At 42.2% G+C, this 27,111-nt stretch overlaps 1 protein-coding gene across 5 annotated transcripts in view; it reads right to left on the reverse strand.

Moving 5' to 3' along the window:
• The window catches only part of TTBK1 (tau tubulin kinase 1), a 117,044-nt gene that overhangs the window by 38,797 nt on the left and 51,136 nt on the right, over window positions 1-27,111 (reverse strand). For 3 of the 5 annotated variants that reach the window (XM_054196636.1, XM_054196637.1, XM_054196635.1), the window contains exons 7-12: window positions 14,050-14,115; window positions 12,429-12,521; window positions 11,574-11,699; window positions 6,889-7,043; window positions 5,693-5,912; window positions 1,820-1,995 (exon numbers count right to left, since the gene is read on the reverse strand). In XM_054196636.1, coding sequence (XP_054052611.1) covers window positions 1,820-1,995; window positions 5,693-5,912; window positions 6,889-7,043; window positions 11,574-11,699; window positions 12,429-12,521; window positions 14,050-14,115 — 836 coding nt within the window. Of the gene's footprint in view, window positions 1-1,819; window positions 1,996-5,692; window positions 5,913-6,888; window positions 7,044-11,573; window positions 11,700-12,428; window positions 12,522-14,049; window positions 14,116-18,305; window positions 18,387-20,314; window positions 20,498-27,111 lie in introns of those variants that run through there. The other 2 variants (XM_054196638.1, XM_054196639.1) reach the window with 2 other exon arrangements.

Raw genomic sequence — 27,111 nt, forward strand, 5'->3', positions numbered from 1 at the left:
TGTGAGAACGCATGAGGGGAAACAGAAGGGACGGACCATTGGGTGGGGGCTGCTAAGCAAAACTAGGTGTCTTTAACGCAGTGGAAGGTCAGAGCTGAGATGGAAAGAATTACAAGCAAGAATGAAAAATTTTTGATGAAGAAAGGGGAATTAGAGAAGGAGGTGAACCAAAGGCTGATGTAGAGAAAGTTGTGAGCAAAACCAAAGATCTCAGCAAAAGCCATCTGATGGATCTGAAAGAAGCAAGGCTGTACTTGTTAAAGTCTTAAAAATACATTATTATGAATAGGGAACACTAAGTATGCAAAGTAAGAATGAAAAATGGCCTATACTGTCTGTGTAAAGAACTGGGATTTAAAGAGCTGTTGCTAAAAAAAATAAAAGAAACTCTGAATTTAACCAATGTCTTCATCCACTCCCCAGCCGAGAAGAGACTCCTGGCGTGGAAGAATTTACTCCAGAAAGCCAGAAGAATTTCCCAGTGCTGGGAGTCACGTCTGTGTTGTGAAAAGATGAAAACAGAATAAAGAGAAGACTGTGTGGCAGAGTGGGACTGTATTTGCTGCAGGTTACTTCAAAGATAAAAAAAGAATCTTTATTTTAAAAACAGGAGCTGAGGGAAGAAGGCAGGAGAAAGGGATGTGTTTTGGATAATACACATTTTCTATATCATTAGCATAGACAAAGAATAGTGTGAGAAATAAAGGAAGGAGTTAAAAGCATTCAGTGAATATACAGGGCTAGTGTTGCTGACTGGGTTTTTCCTTTCCTATTTTAAAGAGCCTTTCTTCGGAGCAAGAAAAAGAAGAGGTAGCAAGACCCAAGATTTGTTATTCAAACCCTAAATTATTAATAGCAACGCAATCTTTTGTGAATTACAGAGAAGCGTTACAGCTTCTCCCAGCCACCCAGAATAAAACAGTACCTAACAAACTCGGGGTAGCACTAGGGGTCATTCTCTCTCTCTAGTTCTTTTTGATCCCCCTTCATTTCCAGCTACTGTCTCCTTGTGACTGTTCGTCTTGGCTGCAGTCTGTCAGATTGTCTCTGAGAAGAAGGCCTGTCCCTCCCCTACTTCTTCTAGAGAGGCCATTTCACCAGTACATCCTGCAACCACAGTCCACGCCCTGACATTCAATGGGAAGATGACACAGTAACAAAGATGTGAAGCGGGTTACCAGCACTAAGGGCTTATGTCTTGTAACATGTGTTCTCCAGCACACGAGACTTTAAAAAGCTTATTTTCATTATTTGTGTTATTCTTGTTTTTTTCTTTATTTCTTTGCTGTGGATCTGAGAGAAACTATTCATATTACCCTCAGAATCAGTGCGTAATGTGTACTTTTCACATGCAAACAAGTGCAACGCTATATGCTGAAAAATGAATACTATTATTACTATTAATGAAAAATAATGACATAATGAAACCCACCAGATCAGGATCTGCCAGCTAGCTCCCAGAATACATGCATTCTTGTATGTACCCTCGCAAGATCCATTCTTCTCTCCCACCTCAGGTCAGCCAAAAGCTTTGTGACTATTTACATTATCTCTGACCTGATGCTTTGCCTCCCTCTGACAAAAGTCCCTGCTTCCCTCTGTGGAGTTCTTCCCATCCAGGGACAGGATGAGAATCATTCCCACTGACTCTCCTTATTAACAGACATGAGTGTCTCACCAAAAAGATCATAAAGCCCATGAACACCTCCACCTAGAAATGAACTTCCAGTGCCTGCTTATCTAACGGTTATGTTGGTCTCAACAGTCAATCTTCAAGACACTCCTAAAAGCAGTAGGACACTACAGAGGTTAAGCAAACCTTCTTTCATGTAGATCTGCTTTGCCATCAGCAGTGGAGAGGCGTTCTGACTCAGGGCTGTTCACACGGCGGTATCTTAGGGAGCGCACTTGTGCGGTAGGGGACTCCGGAGGCACTCGGACAGGGGAACTGGGGCAGACACCATTTCTCTGCTCCTCTTCCACCATGCACTGAGTCTGTAGGGGATAAACACAAAGAACCTCAAAATCTGGCCAAAGACATTGATTTCCCATCCTTCACTGTTGCTCTGTGCTTTCTTCCAGGGTACAGTTTCAGCTGCATTTTCACAATCCACACAAGCAACATTTGAAGGAACGCAAGGGCCCATATGCCCTGGCAAGTATCTAATATTAAAACAAGGTATGGATTTTAAATCAATTAAAATATTTAACACATCTTTACAAGGTGGCCTTTCCATTTCAATAGTTGATCCAAAGGAGTTACCATGGGCAAACCCACTGCATACACAAACCCTAACTGCTTATCCCAGATGTCTAAGAGCCCTCATTTGTCAATATTTGTCTATGCAGCATCCATGTATTATAACGCACTATACATACTTCTACTTCTGATGAACTTGATATGACTAAGACCTCTCCTAATTCTCAGGGTGTTTGGGGATTTTTTGTCGGGTTTTTTTTTGTGGGTGTTTTTTTTTTTTTAAATCTTGGTCCTCTAAACAAAGTCCTCCAGGACGCACACTCAACCGCAACATCTGTAAGAGCTTTCCACAGACCCAAGGTCATGCAGGGACTTGAACATGCTCGTGGACACTTGTGAACATCGAGTGTTCATGCTCTACCACTACGTATTTTATATTTCCATATGGCCTTAGTGAATTTGATTTTTTTAATTTAGCAGCAAACAAAGGAGCAACAGTAGGTGACTGTAACACAGCTGCCTTCTGCCTTCCACTGAGCTGCTTCCCCTTGGAAGAGAAGACCTGCTTGGGCAAAAGAAGAGAGGCAAAATGGTCCAGGGGCTACAGCAGCAGTCTAGAATTTGCATTCAACCATGTCGTGATGCCAGCCATGCAACATCAGCTGCTACTCGCTGCTTCTGTGGGGGGATGTGCCAGTGCAAGTTCCTAGCATGGAGAGTGTTTACCCTTCTCTGCAGCACGCCCTACATTCACTTGTCCTCTATTAATGCCAGAGGCTCTAAATGTAAGCAGGCTTCTCAGGAAAATGCTGCTCAGTAAAATGCTGCTGATCAAGACAGCTGCCTTTGTGCATGTACTGTGTATGCCGCAAGTCAGCCAGTATCCATAAATTAGCAGATCTAAACCATCCAGGCTGGGTTTGGAATGCATAACTAAGGAGCCTTAGCAGCTAGGGAGAGCGGAGGAAAACTTGCAGGCATTACAGAAAAAGCAGAGTAGATTATAATGATTTAATCTGTAATCCATTCAGGCCAGGAGAAGGTCAGTGACAAAGGAAGGCCAAATGTGCTTGTGAAAGGAGCACAGTGCTGATGTAACTGTAGGGTAACAGGCAACTTGGAAAGATCCAAGGGCAGAGAATTAGGGGAGGGTGTGGGAGAGAAGGAAGAGGCTTCTGAAAAAAAAAACAGAATGAGAACTTTGATCCAGTGGAGGAAGGAGAACCAGAAGGAAGATTTAGAAAGGTCAGTGATGGTAAGCAAGGAAACCGTCCTTAGCACAGAAATGGGAGAAGTAGGACAGAAGGAGATCTGAACTGTGTGAAATGAGAAATAAGGATGACCTTAGAGAGGTATCAGGGAGAAAAAACATGTCAAGATCTACTCATCACCTAAATACAAAGAGCAAGACAGGGAGAGCCAGAGTTACTTCTAGTGTTACAAGACTGGAAGATGAAGGATGGTGAAGCTGTGAATAGCAGAAGGGTGATTTACACACCAGCTGCCCTTGCAGTTCTGAAAGACACAAGGGATGCCTGAGATTACAAGCAGAGGTGAAGCTGTGCCCTTACATGTCGAATCTGCTGCCTCCTTTTTTTCTCCGTGTGGTGACTGTGACTTAAATAAAAACCGATTCTCTCTCAGAGAGCAATCAGACTAAAGATAATAAGCCTAGCAGAGCGAAAGGACAGGCAAGAGTCAGACTAAAGATAACAAGCCTCACAGAGAGAGAGGACAGACTTCTTTAGCTTTGGAGAGCATGATGCCCTGGGCTCTATTTCATAGACTGCTGCGTAGCTACAGAGCTTGTCAGAACTGAAGTGCTCATTGCCACGCTGACTAACTCCCTAAGCTCCTTTGCCAGTAAACTGAGAAGAAATAGCATATCCCTTGGCAGGAGAGTCACCTGGTCATGCTGTAGATCTTGTAGAAACCTCTCCTGTCTCTAGCTGCTGTTATGACAGGGCTTGTGAATGACAGTGCCGGGTAAGGTACCTAAGACATGACGTACAACTAGCACGCAGAAAGGACATTTAGGACTCCCTTGTGCACATTTCAGTCTGACTGAAGAGCATCAAGGCACCTGGTGGTTCAAAGGAACAGAAAAACACATAGGAGTTACCAGAATTTTTCTGTAATACTCCTTTTTTTTGTTCGTTGTGGAAGCAGAACTGTACCACTCTAACAGGATTTTCTTATTTCATCATGTGCCTTCAAATAAGAACTTCTGGGAATGCACACCATTTACCAGTGAGAGATGAAGAAGTGATTTGAACTTGGTTTATAATTCTCAGCACTGGGGAATGCCACTGGTAATGTTCCATACAGGTAACATGTTGATCCAAGTTATTTGCATTGGAGAATTTAAAGCAAGTTAGATGAGATTATTTCTTGTCCATGAAAAATGTTTTCTAATAAGACTAAGGATAGAGGAGATATCTACAGAGCCAAAAGAAGGACTAATTTTGTGCCAGTAGAGACTGAAGGGAATTCCGGTCGGACCGAGAAGACTGGTAGATATGACACGCTGGTCCACAAATGTCCATTAAAGACAGGTTTGTGGAGTGAATCGGATATGCCTTGGTAATATTTTAAGTCTGTTTGATGAAGGTTTCTCTGCTAACAGATTCTGTATGTATCTGATGTCATGCCATGTGACATTCGGGTTTTTAAATAAGCGAGATCAACATAACAAATACTAATTTACTTACAATATGTAAGTTTATCTAATAAATACACTAACTGGTAGATTCTCATACTTAACTTTTACTATGGAATCATCATTCAATGGGGATGGGGATACCTTCAAGAAATTAGGTAACATTTACAAGAAAGGACTGAGAAATGGTTTAGGGATTATGAGAAAAAACAACTGAAGCATACACTTTATGCAAGCTAAAAAGTGTAATATGATCTTGGAATGCAGAAATATGAGAATATTAAGTGATAGTTTCTCTCACTGTTCACAGGGGTGAAACCATCATTAGATACTCTTTATTGATTGTGAAACCCTTGGAAAGTTAAAAAATTGTAAGAGAAAAATTAGTGATGATTCGAGATGTGGAAAAATATAGCTTATGAAGAAATTTGTGAAGAAATTTATTTACCCAAGAGGTCAGGATACAATAAAGTTTTGGTTTATAATTTCCTAACCTGTGACATTTCTGATATTGTATCAGCTATGCAAGGATTAGAATTCCATTGCTTGAAGTATCGAGATCCTAGATAATGATATAATGATTGTATGAGAGAGTCACTCTAGCATTATTTGCCCCCAAAATGTCATTTGCATAAAAATCCAAATTAATCCCAATGGCTTTTACTCTGTGAAAAAACTGTTTGTAATTTCCCATTTCCACAGGTAAATTCCACAGTGCTTTTTGGGCTGCACTATGTAGGATGCTACATCAGTGGATCCAGATGGCTTCTAGCAGTCTATGAATCCATTGCCCTAAATCCAACAGCCACAGGAGATATATAAATGTTCTTTACTTTGCTGATGCTGATCCTGAGTTTGTTGCGATTCACATCTGTCTCTTCCCAAACTTCAGCCTCATTGAAAGGTGTGTTTGGAGCCTGACCAAGACCTTCCGCTGGTCGGCCTGACAGGATGGGAGGAGCGTTCTCTTGATCACTCAGGTGTTCACCCTGTAGGACATCCTCAGTGTTCTCACGAAGCAAGTCCCCAGGTACCGGAGTGACGTTAACCACCCTATGGAAGAGACAAGAAGAAAAGTAAAGTCATTAGTAGTTACATAAGGAGGCCTATCACACTGCCCCACAGAAATTCCTCAGCAGCTTTTAGGGTATTACCAGGTTGAAAAAACAGGCAGTCCAGCATTATCCCACATATGACAACCTGGAACGGCATAGGAGGATTCCACTTAATATATAGTCACAAAAACAGTGGGATGGATCAGTGAAAGCATCTTGGAACTTTTGATATGCAGGCTGCAGACTTCTTCAGAAGTTCCCATTACACAATATTTAGCTTAGAAGAAACTTCCCCTCTTTGCATGAGCAAATGAGGCTTAATAGGCCTTATAGCTTTTGTCTTCTATGATATTAAGCTTTTACCTTCTATAATATCACTAAGGATTATTGTTATCCCTTAATGTCAGCCCCCTCAAAAGCACCCGAGACAGACAAAAGAGCCAAGCCTTATAGACTTGTGTTTGGACTCATTTCCATCTCTGAGCACCAAGCTCTGTGTACCTGTGCACCCTGTAAAGGTCGAGGAGCTCTGTTCGAGGTGTGACCAGTTCATGCACTCTGCTGCGTTCAGCTCACTACCAATCACAAACCCACCCCACAGCAAGGCAACAACTGCCTCACGGCAGGCGCTCTCACAGAAGCTCCAGCCATGTGTGCCATATAATGTGCAAAATATACAAGCATATGGGCTCCATCAATCCTAGACAAAAGTCTGCAGACATCCGTTAATGCGACTTCAACCCACACGCTCATCCCCAGTAGAAGATATGTTTTCAGAACAGCAAGGCTATGAAACTGGGTTCCACCACCTTAGATATATGTTATATATATATACAGCCAAATCAAATGGTGGCTGCCATGCAGCTCCAACTTCCCAGGACCATAATGGCCTTGAAATCTTTCAAATATGAACTTGTTACTAAGCTTTTTATTGAGCATGTCCACAGTCTGACTGGTTCAACTGTAATACTCACCCAAACATGGCTGCTGTTTGCCTGGTGTTTTGCTGTGGTGGAGTAGAGGTGCTAGTAGACAACAAGATATCTGTACCAGCCTTCTCCCAGTCAAAGGCTTCATTTTCAGTGATGCCTCTTTCTTTCATGCTGTTCTCGAAAACGGACATGATTAGCTGAAATAAATTTACAAAAACAATTTCTGTTACGTACTTGAGGGTGGGTCTCAGAAAAAACCTGAAGTATGAGCATGAGGACCAAGCGCAGTTTATAATCTCCATCTTGCCTATGAAAGGTACGAAAAAATGAAAGCAAATGTCATAGAATCGTATCAGTTTTTTTCTCAGGCTGGTTTTGGCTTGGTAACTGATATTTCTTTGCATCTACAAAAGAAGTGCATGCAACATTTTGACGCTGATTTGATGAAATCTTGCAGCTGGCTTGTACTCTAACACTTAGCTTCGGCTCAGCTTTCCTGTAGATTAGACATATACAGAACAGTACATTTGATACGTAGAGTTCAAGGGCTGCCAGAAGACATAAACACAACAGAAAAACACAGTCCTGGGATGCTGACTCGTTGCAGTGTCTTGCCCAAGTACAGCTTGGTCAGGTGCCCTAGGATATGCTCATGCACAACGTGGCCTGCCACATTTGTCTGAGGAAGAAAACGAAACCGTAAAAGGGATGATAAAATTTTCTCGGTAAGATGGCAGGTACAAATGCTCATGCTGACATGGTTTATGCTCGTTGCTTTCTAAGAACAGATATTCTTTAGGAAAGAATGAAAGTACTGGCAACAGTGCTCCGTGCATCAATGCGTTACCCAGGGAAATCTGATGTTCTGCTGTCAAAGGGAAACTGGATGCTATAGGCCAACACAGCCGTAGGTGAGGTCCTGCATTTCTAATAAAATTATGCAGCTGAATAATGCGGAACTGAGAGGATTCAGTCTAAAGTCCATATGGAGAGAGTATACGGTGACAAATACATTCGGCTTATGGCACAGAATTAGCATTAAGTTATGAATAAAAATTAGGATGAACAAACCGCCTATGTGTTTGCATTTGTATTCCAGTTCTGTTTATCAGCATGATCAGAAGGCCAGGAGGGACTGCCATTTCCTACTACCTTATACCAAACTACAGTAAAATACCTATTATTTGAAGCTTTCAGTTGAGCCATTTTTTCCCCTCCTTTTTTGATCTAGAATCTGGTGCTCCAATCCTGCAATGGCACTACGTTTGATTATAAGAATTCCCAAAGTTGATTGTTGGTCAGGCCAAGGAACAGGTAACACGGCTCCAGAAAATGGACACGACATGGCAGTGGCAGCAGCTTCTTTGATTTGAAAGGGATTTTACTGTTGTGACAGTTTAATATGACAGGATTGTGTTTCTGCTTGTTAGCCTCATGTCATGATGCCCCCTTTCACCTCTGATGGAAACGGGAGTTGTGCTGCCACTGTTGGCAGGGAATTTCTTGCTCAAAACTGAATGTGAGTAACTAAAGGGTCACAGTCTTGCTTTTAGAAAATGCATTTCTGGTATTTAGTAACCTTAGGCGGATGTTTTCTCATGAATTTGCCTAATTAGTTATTGAATGCATAAGCTTTTGGACTACACCTATTTTATGGCAAAGAATGCACCAATTACGTGAACTATCTTCTTTGCTCATTCAAACCTAGCACCTGCTAATTTCATTTGGCAGTGCCTCATTTTTGTATCAGAAGAAGCAGAAAACAATCATTCTCCATTCAATTCTGGCCATTCTGTGTTTGATTTTAAAGATGTCGTGTACATGTCAGTCCTCTCTTTTTTTTCCAGAGTGTACTGTCCTAGTCTGATTAGCCTTTCTGTATCTGGAAGTGAATCTATTTGGCCTCAAGTTGTGCCAGGGGAGATTTAGATTAGATACTGGGAAAAATTTTTACACTGAAAGGGTTATCAAGCATTGGAACAGGCTGCCCAGGGAAGTGGTGGAATTGTCATCCCTGGAGCTATTTAAAAGACAGGTAAACATAGTGCTTAGCGGTATGGTTTAGTGATGGTTTTTGTCAGTGTCAGGTTGATGGTTGGACTCAATGATCTGAAAGGTCCCTTCCAACCTAGGCGATTCTATGATTCTATCTCTAGCCTCCTTGTCACCCTTCCCTACAACTTCTCTGATTTCAAGATATCCTTTTTGAGATGCAGGAACGGAACTACACACTATATTTAAGAGTATGCGTCACACAGATTTACGTGGCAGTATAAGGATATTTTCTGTTTACCCTCTAATACTGCTCTAATTATTCTTAGAATTATATTTGCTTTCTTATTACTGGTTTGTCAAGGATTACTGTCAAATGTCTTTTAGAAATTAATACCCCACATCCTCAAAGACTCCTTCCAAGAACTCCATGTATTTGTAGGCAGATGCCCTTATAAAAGCCATGCTGACTTCTGCTCATTAGACCATCCTCACCCATCTGTCCGCTAATCCCAGTCTTTATCACAGTTTCTGACTCTGAGGATGAGATGCACCTCAGAAGAATCTATCTCAGTCTTCCCTATAGGTAGTAGAAGGCAACAACCAGGATCCCTTTTGTTCCTTCACTTCTTAAGCTCAAAGAAACCCGCTTCTCTCAGACTCTCCCATTATGGCATGTGCTCTAGCTCCCAGTCATCTTGGTGGCTTTCCACTGGGCTCACTCCAGTTTGTATGTCTTTCTTGTACTGGACACAGCTTTCCTGATGTCATTTAACAAGTGCCTAACAGAAGGGAATAATCACTTCCCTTATACTGCTGGCTATGCTTGTCCTAATACAGCCCAACAAATGGTTAGCTTGCTTTGTCACAAGGACACACTACGGTTTCATGGACACCGCTAAGACATACAGGTCTGTCGAAGCAGAGCTACTCCCTAGCCAGTTAGTTGATCCCCAGCCCGTACTGTTCCACGTGTTTTATTCCAGCCCAAGTGTACGACTTTGTACCTGCCTTTGCTGAACCTCATGAGGTTCCTGTAAGCCCATCAAGGTGTCTCTGAGTTATCAGTACTACCCTTCAGCATATCAGCTGCTTCTCCCAAATCTTCTGTGAACTGGTGAAAACGTGCTCTGTCCCCCTGTCCCATCATCCAGATCTTTAATGAAGACACTGAACACTCTTAGCTCCATGAGAGATACCACTAATGGCCAGCCACCAACTGAACTTTGCATTGCTGATCACAACCTTCTGACACCCAGCAATCCAGACACAATTTGCCACCAACCTTGTGGTCCACTTATTCAAACCATCTCTTTCCAATCTGGATAAGAAGACATTATGAGAGACTGTGTAAGGTCAAGGTAGATAACATTCACTGCACTCTCTGCATCCACAGAAAAAGTCACCTCCTGGCAGAAGGCTGGTCAGGTTGGTCAGGCATGCTCTGGACTGGATAAATCCATGCTAGCTCTTCCCAGTTCCCTTCTGATCTTTCATGTACCTGGACATGCTTTCCAAAAGTATTTATTTCATAATGAGCCCAGCATCCCTCTTCAGCAAGAATATAATGCCCACCATAATGCCGGTATACACCACTCCGTTAAGAATTTTTTAGTTTGTATACCATGGACCTAAGGGTAGATAGAGGCTAAACTTGCCATATTTTCTTGTCAGTAACAGACCTGGCCTTTTGGTGTCTGGACAGAACACAAAACCAAGGAAAGTGATTAGTCACATTTTCCCTTGCTGCCTTTGAGAAAAGTCTGGCTCTGTTCTCCCCACAACTGCCCTTAAGGCAGTGGAAGACAGCAATCAGATCCCCTCTTTGACTTTTCTTCTCCAGTCTAAACAAGTCCAGTTCCCTCAGCATCTCCTCAGTCCACCTCCATCCCTCTATAGCCTTCCATCTTAGTGGCAAATGTTATTTTTCCGCTGTCCTATCCAGAAAGTATTTGCCTTTTTTTTTTTTTTTTTTCTTTTTTAAAAAGTTGTGGTTGCTATGCTGCAACATGTACATGGCTAACATAAAAAAGCACTGCTGGAGAGAGTTTGCTGAAACACCCTCCTACCATTTTCCCACTCATTTGATGCACTATCAACAGAGGCAGACACTCATTTAAGACTGCACAAATCAGCTAATAAAATGTTGTTTTCATCATTCTGGCTTTAATGTACAGTGAAAAACACTGTGATAAAAAAGGGACACAGAATCAAGTCGCCTCAGTTATACTGTGTTAGCTGAGCTACTGTAACTGATCACATATATGCTGACAACATTCAGCAAACAGTGAATGGGAGAAAAAAAAATGTTAAGATGAATATTAAAGAAAGAGATAGTAATAGCTAAGGCCCATATGAGTCTGCAAGAAAACAAAGGAGTTGCTGTGCACTGTTGAGCTGTTGGCATAGGCTCTTTGCAGACTTTGTCAAGCTGTGCTAAAATTCTGTCACGTTTGGAGTATCTCAAAACTTCTGTGTTTTAATGAAAGCCAAAAGTACTCTGTTGCTTGGGAAGAGCTTTCTGGTCTGGAGTACAGGATTACTTTGGACAGGGTGGTGGCAGGAGAAGAAAACACTTTTGAGATGTCGAAGAACTGTACAGGCCAACCTTTTTCTCCTGGTCCTAGGAAAGGTATTCCTCAGCCAGGTATGAACACGTGCATGGAAACGTTAGAAAATCCAAATGCCAATCCAGTGTGCCACGCATCAGACTGGTAACAAAGAAAGGCTCCTACCTGATAGTCTGGCTTGGTGAAGTAATCTAGGCTTGCAATATGATCCAGAAAAAGGTGGAACTCTGAAGGCATGTGTTTTAGCAGCATTCGGTGTTCATACTTTTCTTTTATCATGCCAACCTGCTCCTGGAAAAAAGAAAATATCTCAGAGCCAAGAATCTCTTCTATTGCTTCATAGTCATACAGTCTTATCATTCCTGGAATACCATCTAGTGTTATCATTCCTGGAGCACGGCCTCTACTTAGACCCAGCACTGTGTCCACACACTTCTCCTGTTTGGCAGCCCTAGCAAAGCGAGGTTGGTCACTGATGGTAAAGGTCAAAGGGGAATCCTGAGTCAGAAACGCTCTTCAGAAGCTGTCCCTTTAGCACAGCCTTCTGCACAGGTGACCTATTTCTTTCCAGGGATTTTATTCTCCAGCACAAAGTCTTTCCAAGACAACATGAACGGTTAACTTTATTCTATTTAACTTTCCAGTTGCAATTCCCATTTGGCTTGTTTGGCATGGCAAAGCGTTATCGTTCCGCCTTTCTAAAGGCTCTGCTTTTGTCAAAAGAGTAGCTCAGCCTTCCCACTTTTGTTGTTTGCTTTGCAAGAGCAAAGTCAAAGTCGCTTGATCAGATATGATTAACAATGTGCATAAGAAAACGTCTAGCTACTCCAAATAAAACAAACCCGACACTGTGCGTCAGAACACACAAAAGCAGGTTAGCATCTTGCAGCGAGATCTGATGAAAAGCAGGCGCTGGCTTTACTTCAGCAAAAAGCTGCACTGAGCTGCAGGAGGAATATTAAGAGTCATAACTATAAAAATGTAGCACCCTATCTTAAGCACAGTCACTAGGTTTCCTACCTTATCTTTGATCTTTCGCCATGGAAGCTGACCAACCGCAAACTCCACCAACATGTAAAAGAGGGACCACAGATCATCATGTCTACCCATCTCCTGGAGAAAAGAGAGACGAAGACTGAGGAGCAAAGTTCCATGCTGCTCAGTAGTCCAGCTGTGCTCTCCAGATGAGCTACCTCATTTTAAAAAGCAGGAAGAGAAGTCATACTTCCCATTCAATGATTAAAAAAGCCAGATTAAAGACTAAAGATGTAAAATCAAGCATTTCTTAAGCTTGGCAAGGTAAACACAGTCACCTGAATAACCTCTTTTGTTTTTTTCCCCTTTTTGTGAATATATTAGGAAAGAAATTTTATCTATACAACAGAACACAAGCTTTCCGTAGGACTCTCCCTCACTGAGTATACAAGAGTGGAATGTTTATTAATGGGATGTGGACTAACTTAGATTAAGGACAAAAAAACCACAAGCTGCGTGTAGAAAGTCTTTTTTATTATTGTTTTCGAGCTAAATACCATTCAAAGTCTTTTTGCAAGACAGCATTTACTCAAGGGCTTTTGCAAAACAACATCAAGCACCACAACAATTTACAGATGTATAACATTTCCACATACCACTCTCCTCCTGGCCTAGCAAATGGGAAACTGAAACGTGGGGATTAAAGCTGAAACTGTCAAAGCACAAGAAGCCATTTTTGGTGCTCAACATCCAATGTCTAGAACATGATTTCTCAGAATAGCATGCATTATGCAGCATTTTTTGTGTCTAAATATACCTTCAGCTGATGCCAGCTACAGCTGGCACTATTCAGCTCTTTCAAAAATTATACCTCAGGTTTCTCAGTGTCCCAGGAAACAGAACGAATTCCTGAAGGCATTCAACTGCCCTCCCCACATCACACTTTCCACCTTCTGCAGACAATAACTTCCTTCCCTAAAAAAACTTGAAACTTTCCCTACAGACTCATCCCAGATAAGGCCAGAAACCTAGAGATAATGCAAAAGGGCTGACAGTTTCCATCTGGCAAGCACTTAGTGTCCGAACCAGAGGACTTACAGTGTACTGTCAACAAAGGAGCATTAGTGAAATAGGACAAACGAGTGTTTTGAGAAGAATGTTGGATGAGACTTCTGGAAGCGTTCAGAATGAAATAGGCCAGACACTATGTAAATAATGGCTCTTTTCAGGGAAAAATAAACCTAACTATCACTAGGTGGCTCTTTGCCTGACAGCATGATGTTAATATTAAGAATTCCAGGTGGAGAATGGATCTGGGGACCTGGGAATTGGTCATTCACAGCCAAGTTCTGCTAGAAACTAGTAGCAAGCAGCCTGGCACTTAACCCGATTTCCACTTTTGCATAATTTCTTTTTCCCCTTAAAAAGTGTCTGATAACACAATAATTACAATAATTAAGGCCGCCAACTAAAGAGGATTCAATAACTCAATAATAATTTTGATTTTACAGTCAACAGCCTTGACCACCTAGTGGAATTCATCTGATATACTAACTTCCGTAGGTAACAGAACAGAACTCACACCTCTTAGTCCTCTGCTCCTGAAAACAGGTTTCTGAGGAGAAATAACCTTGCTGTTAACTCCTTAAAACCAAAAAATACTCACTCGGTTTTTGTGTGCATTCACTGAAGCGTAGCGGACCGTTCCTCGAAAACCAGCAACATTGCGAGGCTGAAGGGAGACAACAGAAAATCTCAGAGACAGAGCAGATTACTAAATCCCCTCTGCAGCTAACTCCTGAGAACTTCTCGTCTATACTGTGATTTCGTATGTGCCCAAGGGATACAAAGCTCTTACTGCCTCCATCTGCTCTAGCAGCCAGCTAAACAGACAGCATTCTCCAATTCTGCGTTTCTAGAAAAGCTTATTTTACAGAGAGGGCAAAGTGGTTACAGTGATAGGTTAGAAGCATAATAGTGTAGGCATAGAGCTAAGAACATTATCCAAGATCGTATTTTCCTTTTTAGACTCCAAGTCAAGGGAAAAGCTAGTAAAGAAGCGCAAGTGCAAAACTGAGTCATCACATGAGCTAAGCAAAGCTGGAGGGCAGCCTGGTCAGGCCAGATGACCATACGCGTTTGCTGACACTGCTTGTTAACATCTTCTGTAAGACTTAAAGACATTAAGAACCTCTGACTTTCAAAGTTCTTGCTTTCTTTTTTTCCCCAGAGTGTTCCCAGTATATCCTAAACCATGTATCTTTATTTTCTCTGATTCTCTTGTTCCTCGTGTCCTGGGGAAGAGAAGGTTTGATACAGTGGCCTTGGCAAGAAGGCAGTTCTCCTGTGACTATTCCTCTGGGCTGGAGGCTTCCTCTGCTCTGGGGGCTGAGCAACACTTCCAACTCTTTCCACTGCTGCCTCCGCAAGAACATTAGACCACGTGAGTTCACTTACTGAAGATGTCATTGTTCTGGAAAAAATGCATTTAAATAATGACATCCACCAAATCCTTTCAGCTGAGCTAGAAGCATCAGAGTTAACAGCAGTGCTTTCAAAACTCACATGGCAAAACCAGGTTCAGGCCCAGACATCTTCCATAATAAGGTTATGCTTGGGCGAAGAGCTAAACTTACTCATAATTAAGATCCTACTCTTGCAGAAATTGGAGCAACTCTGCTTGGGTAACTTGTCCCACTTAGGTCAGTTGATTCATGTTTGTTCTTTCAGCTGTGCCTATGCTTTCAGAACTAAGCCTAAAACTGTACTTTTATTCTTGGGCACCTTTCTGTCAGCTTAAATACATACAATTCACTTGCTTCCTTTTGCGTACAGGGAAGTTGCTCTTAGTTTCAATATTCTCAGAAAGAATAAAACTTCAAATGTTTTTTAAACAAGTTCACCAACATCGTGCCACTAACATACACCCGGATGGTGTATAATGCAGCTCTTAAGTTATAGCGACTCCAAGCAAAAAAAGCCACAAGTCTATCTTACAACTCCTTTACATTAATCAAATGCCCACAAGGAGAACCCGTATGCGTATCCCATGCACTTAATGCGGCATTTAATCTTGCAGTACACCAGCTTGAGCTATAAGCTACTTATTTAGCAGCAGGTAATAGTCGAGATACTATATTCCTGACCATGTACCTCATTGCTCCTGGGGCATGCATTTAGGATTAGCACTGACAAACGACTGTGAAATATTTTTCAGAATTCCAGTGAATTCACTGATGTGAGTTCCTGAAAAGCATAATATTGCCCACTGGAATACATCTGTTGGAATCAGCCATCACCGTAAATGTCCTCTACACATTCAAAAGCAAGAGGACGTTCCTCTCTTCCATTATGAGCGGAAGCTAGTGTGTTTGGATACTTTTCATAAGCCATAAAAAATGAGTGTATTGGAACAACTCTAGCGTGTAACCCAGAATGTTTTCAGAACAAATATTGTTCAATATTTGCAGTCCACGGGAGTTTGTCTTCCGTGTTCTTTCCCCGCTTCAATGTCATCACTTATCAACTGTGTATGTACTGAACCACGTACCACGTGTGCTGGTTTCAGTACGGTTGGCAATGTCTCTGAAAATCTCTTTAGATCAATACTTACTATTTCTGGCGGACAGGCTATCTTTGCAGTCTTTAATTAGATCTATTCTGAAAGCAACTCTAGGCAGTTTGCAAATGTTTTCCCCTCCTCTTTCAGAAGCAACCCAAAAACTCAGCCATCTTTTAACTGTGCATCTGTCCCACCGCCAACATGACACCGCTCACCAAGGCAGTCCTGCAGCTGAACCCCAAAGGGCTCTCTCTCCAGTCCTCTCTCATGTGGTACCTCAGCGAAGGCAGAGCACTGCAACTCAGCAAGACTTTGCAATTGTTTTGACAGGACGTTTAGACCTTTGGACAAAATAGGCAGATGCTAACTGTGTTAAGAGCATCTTTTCCTCATAAAGGTTTCACCTCTTTTAACCGTATTTGACTGCCCTGCCAGTCACAAGGCAATTAGTCATGCCTTTTGACTGTGTCACTAATCACTGCAATCAAATATTTCCATGGCTGTGGAGATACTTTGTTTTTCATCCAAACAAACAGCTCCTGCCCGAGCATTTATTGTAGCACATTCTGTATACCCCAATGTTATTGACTTTTCTTCTGAATTCATCCACATTAATTTTCCAGATGATTTCTTTACACGCTTCATTTCTTCCGGTTAACAAATTTCACCCCACCACTGCATTGCCCAGCAGTGGAAAAGAGCCTGGATAAAGCATCCCTGCTGTCCAGACTGGTCCATGTTTGACACAGAACGGACACTGTAACAGTTAGGAGCTTCAGATGATGGAATCATATATAACCCAATTGATTTGAATCCCCCAAATGATAAGAAGGTAATAAGCTAGCAAGCTGAAATACAATTTTAAACCATGCATGATTTATGTTTTAATTTTTTCCACATCAGTATTACTATCAAAAACGGTACTCAGGGTAAAGTATATCTCTTCCTGCATTCAGATTGTGTCTAGCACAAAGCTAAAGTAATTTATTACACAGAGCTGTCAGCGAGATGACAGAGATATCAAGTATATTGAATTGTGTTAGAAGCTTGGTTTAAAATGAGTTTTAGCTTGGGAGAATATGTTAGATCACTACCACAGAGCAAAAATTATACTCTGTGTTCCTTGCAATATATTGGTGATGTACACTACATAAAAGACAAAGACAGAATTAGGTAACAAAATCCTGTCCAAAGTGGATGCATTGTTCCAAACTGTGCTCTTCTGCACCCATCTGCTTTTCATCATTCTCCAGTTCAAACACTCATGATTATTTGTATTTTAAGTGTCTCCCTTATCATTCACCTGAAGTCTGTCTTTCCTGCGTATGCTCCCTTTATTTCAGGAGTGCTTATATTTCCTCATTAATCTGAATCCCTGCCCCTTACACCACACTCATACACAGAGATTAAAATTTTTCCTCTCGCCTCACTGGACCCTAGGTTGATATTTTGAATGTCCCGGTTTCGAGCTTCCTTCCTAAAAACCTTAGATTTGGATGCCAGTACTTTCCTCCTGCTGTTTCTTATGCCTGTGGTCCTCTCATAGAACATGACTGCTGGTTCCTCCCCAACTTTCTGGAGGCCTGTGCAAACACCTCATGAGAGCCACCACCTTTGCCCCTGGCAGGCCTGCTGTCACCTAGGATCATTAACCCACCTCTCCTGGAAACAGGAAAAGGACTTCCAGCAGTAAGAAAATTAAAAGAAAGTTAGCGCAGATCGAAGAGAAGGTGGTAAGGGGAGAGCGGAAATGCCACAGATCATGGGAAGCACTTGGAGATTTATCTTGCATTGAAATGACTTGTTGGAAAAGTTGTAATAAGAAGGAAAAGTGAAAGGAAGCTTTAACTGAACTGAAAGGAAGTATCTCTGTGACTTCTAGGAATCTCCTGCTTCCATCAGTTATGCTCACGGGGAGATGCAGGGATATGCATCTCCACCTCTCCTGTGGAGACAAATTCTGCCCCTCTTATATGAGTTTTAACTTGCTAATTTCAACAGCAGCACTTTGTAGAATCATTAATGACAGCAGCATATTTTATCCCAATGGGGAGTCAGAAATTAATAGAGGAAGCTGGAGCCAAAAATGTAAGATGAGAGAACTCCCCTCCCCTTGCCTCTGAAACCACAGAAATGACAAAATCACAGTCTCTGGCACCACCCAAATGTCTGCCAGCCCCTCAAGCAGAATCCCAAGTGTTCTAGGCCTCTGCATCACATTTAGGTAGCTGTCATGATCCTGCTGAAAAACAAACATATCATGAGGGAAAAAAAGAAAACCAGGTGTAATTCGGACTTCCATATATAACAAAAGCACAAAACAAAATGAAAACCCAGAAGCATGGTGATGGCTCACTCACAACTCATAGCAGAGATGGTTACGAGCAGCGGATGGGAAGCCAACGCATCAAACACAGCCTCAAAAGAAGAGCCCAAAAGAACTGTAAAACAGAGAGAAACCCAAAGAAAAACATGATAAAAAACAACAAAATGAGAAAAAAATTAAACAGAAATGAATTAAAAAACAATTTAATATCGTATCCCTCCAGAAACCTGAGTCTCTTGTTCAGCTGTTGCCATCTCCCGGCATCCTTCCCAGGGCTGTTGGCCCATGCTGTATTTAGTTTCATTTACACACAAAGCGTTTCGTGAGCCTGTGTGGATTGTGAGCGCTCTGTATAGTGGTGAGAGGGGTCCCTCTAGAGACTAACTTCCCCCTGCTCACATATCACACCTAACAGTATAAGAAGCAAAGTTGAGAGCAGAGATGCACACAGCCTAGCCACAGATCAGTTGTATGCTTCTACCGTGATTTTCCTTCCTAAAATCATCTGATACTTACACATCCCTTCCTCCCCCAATCACACTGATCTAATAACCAGCAAAGGGATTTGCTCTTTCTCATCTCTTGCTCTTTTCACCCAGAGCAAATTCTAACATCAGCGCATAAGTTTCCAAAAATGATCAGAGATGCCCCCTTCCCCATTTAAATTGTCATGGGTTCCCACCAAGATGTTTGGCTTTTTCCCCAGCCACCACCTTGCTTTCTCACCAGCAATCTCTGTACAATCACTGACGCGCCAATTTTACAGGCTTCACAGCTTCATCTTCCCCTTCCCTGATAACCGCTGCAGTGCTCCACCGAGAAATAGCGGGGTCTCCGCTGCCTGTGGTGGGATGCAGCATGGTGGTTTGTAAGAGAGCAGAATGAAAGTCAGTGCTGCTTTTGGGTCGTGTGGGCAGTCACTGTATCTTAAGATGTGAATTGCACAGTATGGAAACACGAGGGCCACCCTGATCAGAGACCAGAGCTAATGTTATAAAATACTATATAACCTTAAAACTCAATTCAGTGAACTGAGGAAAGACCTCGGCTAAGAGATAATTATTCCAAAAGAAATCAACTAATCAAAAGCAATCAACCCAATGGAGCTTCTTATTTGAATCTCAGTATTTCTCTTCCCTAAAAACATGCAAGTTCTAAGAATTCCATAGATTTTGCACAAAATTTAGTTTTGAGAAAGTTACTTAATAGCCTACTACTATTCTTTCCAAAGCAAAAGACCCAAAGGAGATGAGTTAAAAATGCCATCTTTCCTTCTTTACTTTAGGAGAATTCAAAATTTCCAACGGATTTTAACATCAGAAAAGACTAAGGTAATAATTTTGTCTTTCTGAATAGCATGCACCAACCGTGTCATCATGCAGTTCCTGCGCCAGAACTTGTGCTGGAGATGAAGATGCCTTTCTCACATTGGAAACAGGGCAAAGAATGATCACTTTTTTAATCAAAAGCTTATTCCAGCTGTAATCCTATTATTTGATTATCACTTGATTTTTAACAAGAGAATTTTGGCCTCAGAGCCACACTTGTTTCTTACATGTGTGGTCCCATAGAGGAACAAGTAGCACAGAATGTCTCCATGGAAAGTGATAAGTAAGGAAGAGAAGTTCTTCATGTGCTGTAACAGAGAGCGGGGGAACCACTGACATTGAAATGTTTTGGAGAGTGCTGTAGAGAGTTAGTCACATCTCATTTGTGATTTACAGCTCATAATGCTTTCCTAGAGTCAGATGGAGAAAATGGTCTTTTTCTACCACAGGAAGAAGACAAAAGACAGTCCTGGCAATCACTGAGATGCTGCAGAGCTAAGTTCAAATCTCTCCACCCCCTGGACAGACATGAAAACCACACTTCCCTCCTTCCAGAGCACACCCTCACCCCTAAGCCACAGGGTGCTTTGAGATGCAAGTCTAAGAACATCCGTGTTGGAAAGGATCCCTTTTGCACAGAATAATTGAATATTTATTACCAAGAGAGAGAAGGTGTACGACAGGCACTCTGTAACTTGGCAGCAAATGCACTTACCTGATGGAGGGGAGACTTGACTGTCAATCCAATTCAACATGCACCTGCCCAGGGTGTGAAGCCCCTGTTCCCTCACCACCGCACACAGTAATAGTTTTCCGTTCCTCTCTCTGTAGTCCAGTGGGAAGAATAATCAGAGCTTCAAGTGGAACAGCATCGACCAGAAGGAATGACACACTCAGATGTACCGTATCCCCCCTGCAGCCTGGCAGGAAAGGTGCTCGGAAATGGAAAATGGGATCTCAGTTCCCTGCAGGCATATACGGGATTTGAGCCTGAGCTGTCCTTCCTTTTCCCTCACCCCTCTAGCACAAGAGCTCTAACCAGAGCGTTGCTACATAAAATAAACCACCAACAAGCTGATGTAGATGATCTGAGGTCACCCTCACTGAACCAGGGCTGCCAGGGGAGGAAAGCAGAGAAACAGCTAGTTATAACAAGATACAAGAGTCTCTGCTCGCTAATAGATTTTCAAATCCATCAGCTAGTCTGCTTTTCGTACATTTAATTTCAATTGCACTGGCTTTCTGTAGTTGCAATGTTTTAAACCAGAACGTGAACTCTGTTCTCAAGTCCAATAATGAAAGTTACAACGAGAACCTTTACATAATTTTCACAATGATCTGTTTTATAACTAACCTATTCCCACAGAAACAGCATTTCTATAATATATTAAATGCGCACTATTTTTAAAGACATTGGTTCACTTTTTTTTTCCTTTCCCCCCAGCTCTGGTGGCTCTAGTTGCATGCTCTAGTGGCAGAGATTGTAGGTTGTTTGGTTGGACTCGATGATCTCAAAGGTCCTTTCCAACCATGCAGATTCTATGATTCTATGATCTCTGTGTGAACCAATGTGACTATGTTGTGCTTTCAGCCTTTTCTCCAATTACCTTTCTACAATAGAAAGTTCGAGACAAAAATTATATCCCTTCCTAAGGGATATAACTCAGAGTACTACAGCTCCACAAATCTGTTTATTCTACTGCAAAATGTTCATCATCTCCTACATAACGTAACAACTTTTCATGTATTTCAAGTACAAAGTAAGTATAAAAGCTAATGGGCTTCTATGTTTGAATATTTGGGGTCTTAGGATGTAGGAGTTAATATCCTTTGTGTTATTTTATAGTTCATTTTCCAGTGGGGGGAAAGTACTTAGTAGAAAAACATACCTTTCTGTCCTGTTCTAATACCTTGTTCGCTGCAGCAAAGTTTATTTTTAACACTATGAACAGACATTTGGAAAATAAATACCTTTTTTTTTCCAATTAGCTGACACATTTCTGCAGCCTTCATCGTGCTCGTCTGAACAGGCTACGCCCTGTCCTGCCTACAACATCTTCTTTCTGCCCACTGACTCACAGAGCCGCCCTCGCACATGTACAGTATCTTCGGCAAGGCACTGCAAACTACTGCAGTGCAGTCTGAGCCACGAGGAGACCGAGATCTAATCAATGGGCTGCAGCTGACTAAGCTAAAAAAATGCTTTGCTGAGCATAACAGCCCAGTGTCAGATCCTGCAAGGGGAGAGAGACTCCAGGAAAAACATAGCCTCTCCTCTGTTTTCCAATAAATAATTAAGACCAAGCTGCTAAACCCTTGACCACTTTCAATTAATATTTGTGGAGCCACAGGGAATATGTTTCTGAAGGCAGGGTGTCACAGACAGAGGAAAAGCATAATGCTTTCTGTACTGCACGTTAGTGACAAATCTAGCAGACCTGAACAAAGACCAGTAATGATCGAGGAGTTATTGTCCAAAACCTGACCTACATTAGCACAGAAGACCTTCATGACTCAGAACACCTCCACTATACAAGTGTTATGTTGTTCATCATATTATTTGTATAACAACATCTATGTCTATTTTCTCCTCCAAGTTCAAATTTTCTGCTCAGCCTTGGTTCCCTGTATCAAACGCGTTCTGCTAGTCCAGCTCTCATGCTATAAAAATTAATGGAAGATGAAAATTTTGACTTGTGCACTTAGAAGATACTTCCACAAATTTAAAAAACCCCAGCTTTTCTATTCTTTCCCCAGTTGCTTAGCTCTGTTGTCTGAAGACGTGCATCAACATTGACTGCTCATACTGCTGCATGGCAAAGGTAGGTTGTACAATCAGGACACCACAGTGAATAAAACTGCTCTTATCTCTACCTGAACCATGGCAGAAGGTTGCGCCTAGAGGAAATAATAGTTAAAACCCTAAAAAAGCTCTCTGCATCTCGTAATACAAAATTTGTTACAGAAGGTCTTGCGATTCACCCCAAAATGGACTTTTTCACGGGAGAGGTGAAAAAAAAAAAATCACAGAGAGAAAACTAGACTTTTTTCTCAGAAGAGTACCCTCTGCATCTGAAAGCACTTATTAACTAGAACTGAACTAACAGATACCCTCCATAAGCCACCTCTTCTTAAGCAGATCTCCAAGACTTCCATGACTGAGAAACACATGGCTTGAACTTCAAACACATGCCCACTTCAAACCCATGTGGATGGGAACCCTCGTGCTGATAACGAAGAGTATAACACATCGGCATAACCGTATAAAAAAAACACGCTTCCTTGCCACTGAAGTTATACAATAGCACAAATCCTAGGAAGATCCCATGGAGAAAAAGGTATTGTGGGGTGTGGGAGGGTGCAGAATGTAAGCTGGAAAACAAGGACAGTGGCCTTGGATGAGGTAATGGGATTGCTTTAGGTGTTAAGGAAAGGAAATACTGCTTCCTATATGCCAGGTTAGATTGGTTCAAGACAACACTGCACCCAAGCTACTTATATTTCCCAATTTTCTTCTCCAGCAAGGGAAAAATGGGGTGCAAATGTTCTGCAGGATGACCATTGATATGGAAGAGAACACCAGTTCTTTCTTTTACCTCCATTTTTGATATGTTTCTAAACAGATTTTATATTTACGCGTTTTCCTGCTGCTAGTTTGCCTGGGCTAGTTTGCCCGCATGCAACCACAAAGTGAAGCCACTGCAAAAATCTCAGAGGAGAGGGGTTAAAAAGTAAAGCACCCTACAGCAAGCTCTTTTAATAGTAGATGGCAGGGATGGCCTATATCCACAACTGCTGCTACCATCATACTATGACCAACACAAAGAGAGAGGCCCTTTGCACGAACAAGGCCAATAGATACTCAGTCCACCTCAGATCAGTCTGAAGTTTACTGTCAGGTATGGTATGAGAACTCTGAAAAGCCACCCCATTCTCATCAAAGGTCACAACAGTGATCTCTGATTTGTCCTGAATTCCTTTCCCAATGAATTCTAATGTTTGAGTACCTTCTTGAAAGCTGTTGAGTATCAAACCTATGTTTTCATGAAGCTATTCCATAACATCGAGGTCTCAATTACCAGCGATACTCATCAGTTCAGAGGCCACTGTGAACTGTGAAATTAGAACTGTTCTCCCCCTGCCCCAACACACACCATGAGCATCACTGTTTATCTATGCAGAATTTCACCTGCCATTTTTTAGTACCCCCCCTATCTTCTATAGCTGTCCCTTACCTTTATCACAGCACACTCTGTCCCATCGCTGATATTTAGACCAGTCTCTGACCTGCACGCATGTGCTGTATTACTCTTCCCAATGTGCGCTTACTACCTGTGGCAGCAAGTGATGCCTCATGAATAAATGCATCCCTTTATTGGTTTAAATGCATCACCTGTTTCACTGACTATCTTGTTCCTTTGTAACCAAAGAGAACAGAGGCTCTCTCATTTGCTTCTGAAGACTTTATAGTATCTTACAGACTTGTATAAAATTTCTTTTATTTGTCTTCTTGCTCAGTTTATAATTACAATCTTTTCCATCCCTCTTCAGGTGAGTTTGTCGTTACTGTCTTCTGAATCCTGTTTAGAGCTGGATGGGTGGTATCTTATGCATCACCAACTGTTATCTCATCTAGATTTGCGTAAAGACACCAAAAAAGCTTTCATCATCCTATTTGATATGGACCGTAACAATTGCAACACTGGCCTGACGCATTTGGTGACCTGCCTCCAGTCCTAAAGAAGGTGCTTCTGGATACCCTACAGGTAGGGTACATGTAGCTGGGCACATGCGGTCCCCTTGCATTCTGTTCAATCTAGCACGTGCAATACTAATTTTTAAAAGGTGTGATGTTGGTTCAGATCCTGTGCACCAGAACGAATACTTGAAACCCTCCTAAGAACAAAATCAATTGAAATGTGGCTAGCTGGGATGCAATTAGGAAAAGTCTGCACAGCTTTTCTAAGGGAAAGTACCGGATCACCAACAGTATACTCTGCAGCATTTGTGCCTAAAGACAAGGGCAACATAGTCCATATAGTACATCTGAATTTTCCAAAACATCAGGCCCTGAGAAAGTCCACACTTCAAGAAATTACACTGCAAAAGACAACGTTTACCTCTCATTTGAGTTGTGGCAATTACAGTTGTCCTTTAAAAAGGCAACAAATTAAAGACGTGCACACAACAAGAACTGTATGACACAACCTAGTCAAAGTTGTGTTATCAGTCTCCCCTCTCTTGTTAAACTATTTGTAGTATCACGAGACAAGAAAGTTTTGAGATCAGACAAATTCAGAACCTGATTTCCTGTAGATCAAAGTTTAACTGTGAGAATCTCAATATTTAACAAAAACTTGGACATGAAAAGAATGAACATTTTGATTTAATAACAGAGCTGCAGCAGTTGTGACAGCAGTTAGCAAAACAAGGGTGTGAAGGGGCCCGGAAACGTTGCTCAGGACAGCGTGGACCTGACTGAAGCTATAATGATGGCGGTGATGGGCCACAAGGCCTGGTCCCCAGCATGGGCTGATGCAACTATCTTTAGCACGCTGGAGACCTCAACCCAGAAAAAGCCCTAAAGGAAGGATATAGCCATTCACACTGGGCTTCAGAGAGCACCTGATGCCTCATTTCTAAGAGAAGTACTCTAGTTGAGGTGCGGAGTTACCAGGTGAAGGAGCTGTAGTGAGGTGGGAAAGGAGGTGAGCAGATTGTGTAGCATCAGGGAGGGTGAAGAAGAGATCAAGAGAATCTTCGCAGAGCCTCTGAAAGTGAAGATCATGCACCCTGCAATGCAAGGAAAAAGGGACAAATAGCAGTTATGCTCAAAGGAGCAACAGATGGAGACTCCCAAGAGGAGGGAAGCTCGCAGCAGAAGGGAGGGTCCTGCTCCACATGCAGATCTGCAGCTGCTGAATAGATTTAGTAACCTGGGTCAGGTGAGGAGGAACAAGAACCGTCAGGAACGCCAGCTGAGCCTGTACCAAATGTCCATACCAAGAAGCAGAGGTGAGTGATGGTCACTGAAGACGTCTTCCTGTAGGAAATGGAAGCCCTATCTACTAGCCTGGCTTGATGTCTCAAGAGCTTTATGGCTTGTTGGGGGTGTGTATGAGAGATAAGGACACATTGCCAAGGTTTGTGTCGCCCTCTGGCTATTAACTTTTGCCGCTCATTCATGGGAGCACCAAAAGCCCCTGGTTTTGAACAGGTTTTTGAAAGGGTGACCTTGAGTATACTAAGAGTGACTACACATCTGGCAGCATGGGGGCCCCGGTGCTGTCCTACTAAATCCTGACAGTGAGTGGGAAAGACTTAGGTAGAAGTGGATGCATCCTGCAAGTCACCACCTAGTGATCAAAGACAGGGCTTTGGCTTCTATGACCATGGGTCCCTCTTTGAGGAAAAAGGAATGTAAGTGAAAGAAGGGACTTATCTGGCAGAGTGGCGAGAGCAGCTTTTCGAAGGCTTTGCATCTAGGCTTGCAAACCTAGTGAGGAGGGCTTAAAGCAGGTACAATGAGAGAGTATTACCGTATCCTGAAGAGAAATGGAAGAACAGAGGCTGTGAGGAGGTGTCCTGGGAGAGGATGATAGAAGCTCTCATGCCTTCCCTGGGAAAGCAGCACAACTGGTGGCTCACCTCAAGTGCCCCTCCACAAACACCTACATATGTCAAACGAACAGGAGGAGTTAGTGGTCCATGTGCCATTGCAAAACTACGATCTCACCGGGATTACAGAGAGTTGGTGGGACAGCTCGCATGGCTTGAATACCGCAATGAATGGAGAGAAGGACTGGGAAGGCAAGGAGGTGCATTTGTGCAGGAGTGGTTTGAATGTATGAAGCTCTCCTTGGAGCAGGCGATGAGATAGTCACTACTGATAGGTAAGTGATCAGCACCAACTAACACAGGTAATGTAATGGTAAGCATCTGCTACGGACTGCCTGATCAGAAAGAAAAAGTAGATGAAGCCTTCTTTAGACAACTGAAGGAAAGCCCTGCAATTGCAAGCCCTGGTATTCATAGAGGGCTTGAATTCTTGGGTCTGCCTGAAGAGGCAATATGTCAGGGTGAAGCAACCCAGGAGTTTTCTGGTGAGCATTGAGCAGAACCAGAAAAAGAAGAAATGAAGGTTCAGAGTCACAAGAAAAGGACAACACTGAAGAGGAGCACAGTTTCTTCTCTACAGCATTAGGTCATTCACACAAAGTTTGGAAGTCTCAGATTAAATAACTTCCTCTCCTACAGGTGTTCCTGCATTCTCACCTGACAGCAGGGTACCACAGACATCGTGTATTTAAGGTGTATTGAAGCTTCACAGCGTTGCGTAAAATTAAGACATATTCCCTAGAAAAGGGACCTCAGGAGTCCCACAGCCCTGGAGGTGGCCCTGTTTACTGTGACTAAGTAATTTTTCCACTCTCTGTTTCAGTAAATATGTAAGTATTGAGCACCAAAAGATTTACTTAGGGTAATGGACCAGGAATACTTTGTGAATTATCA

This window comes from Rissa tridactyla, chromosome 3 (assembly GCF_028500815.1).
Source record: "Rissa tridactyla isolate bRisTri1 chromosome 3, bRisTri1.patW.cur.20221130, whole genome shotgun sequence".
Classification (NCBI taxonomy): domain Eukaryota; kingdom Metazoa; phylum Chordata; class Aves; order Charadriiformes; family Laridae; genus Rissa; species Rissa tridactyla.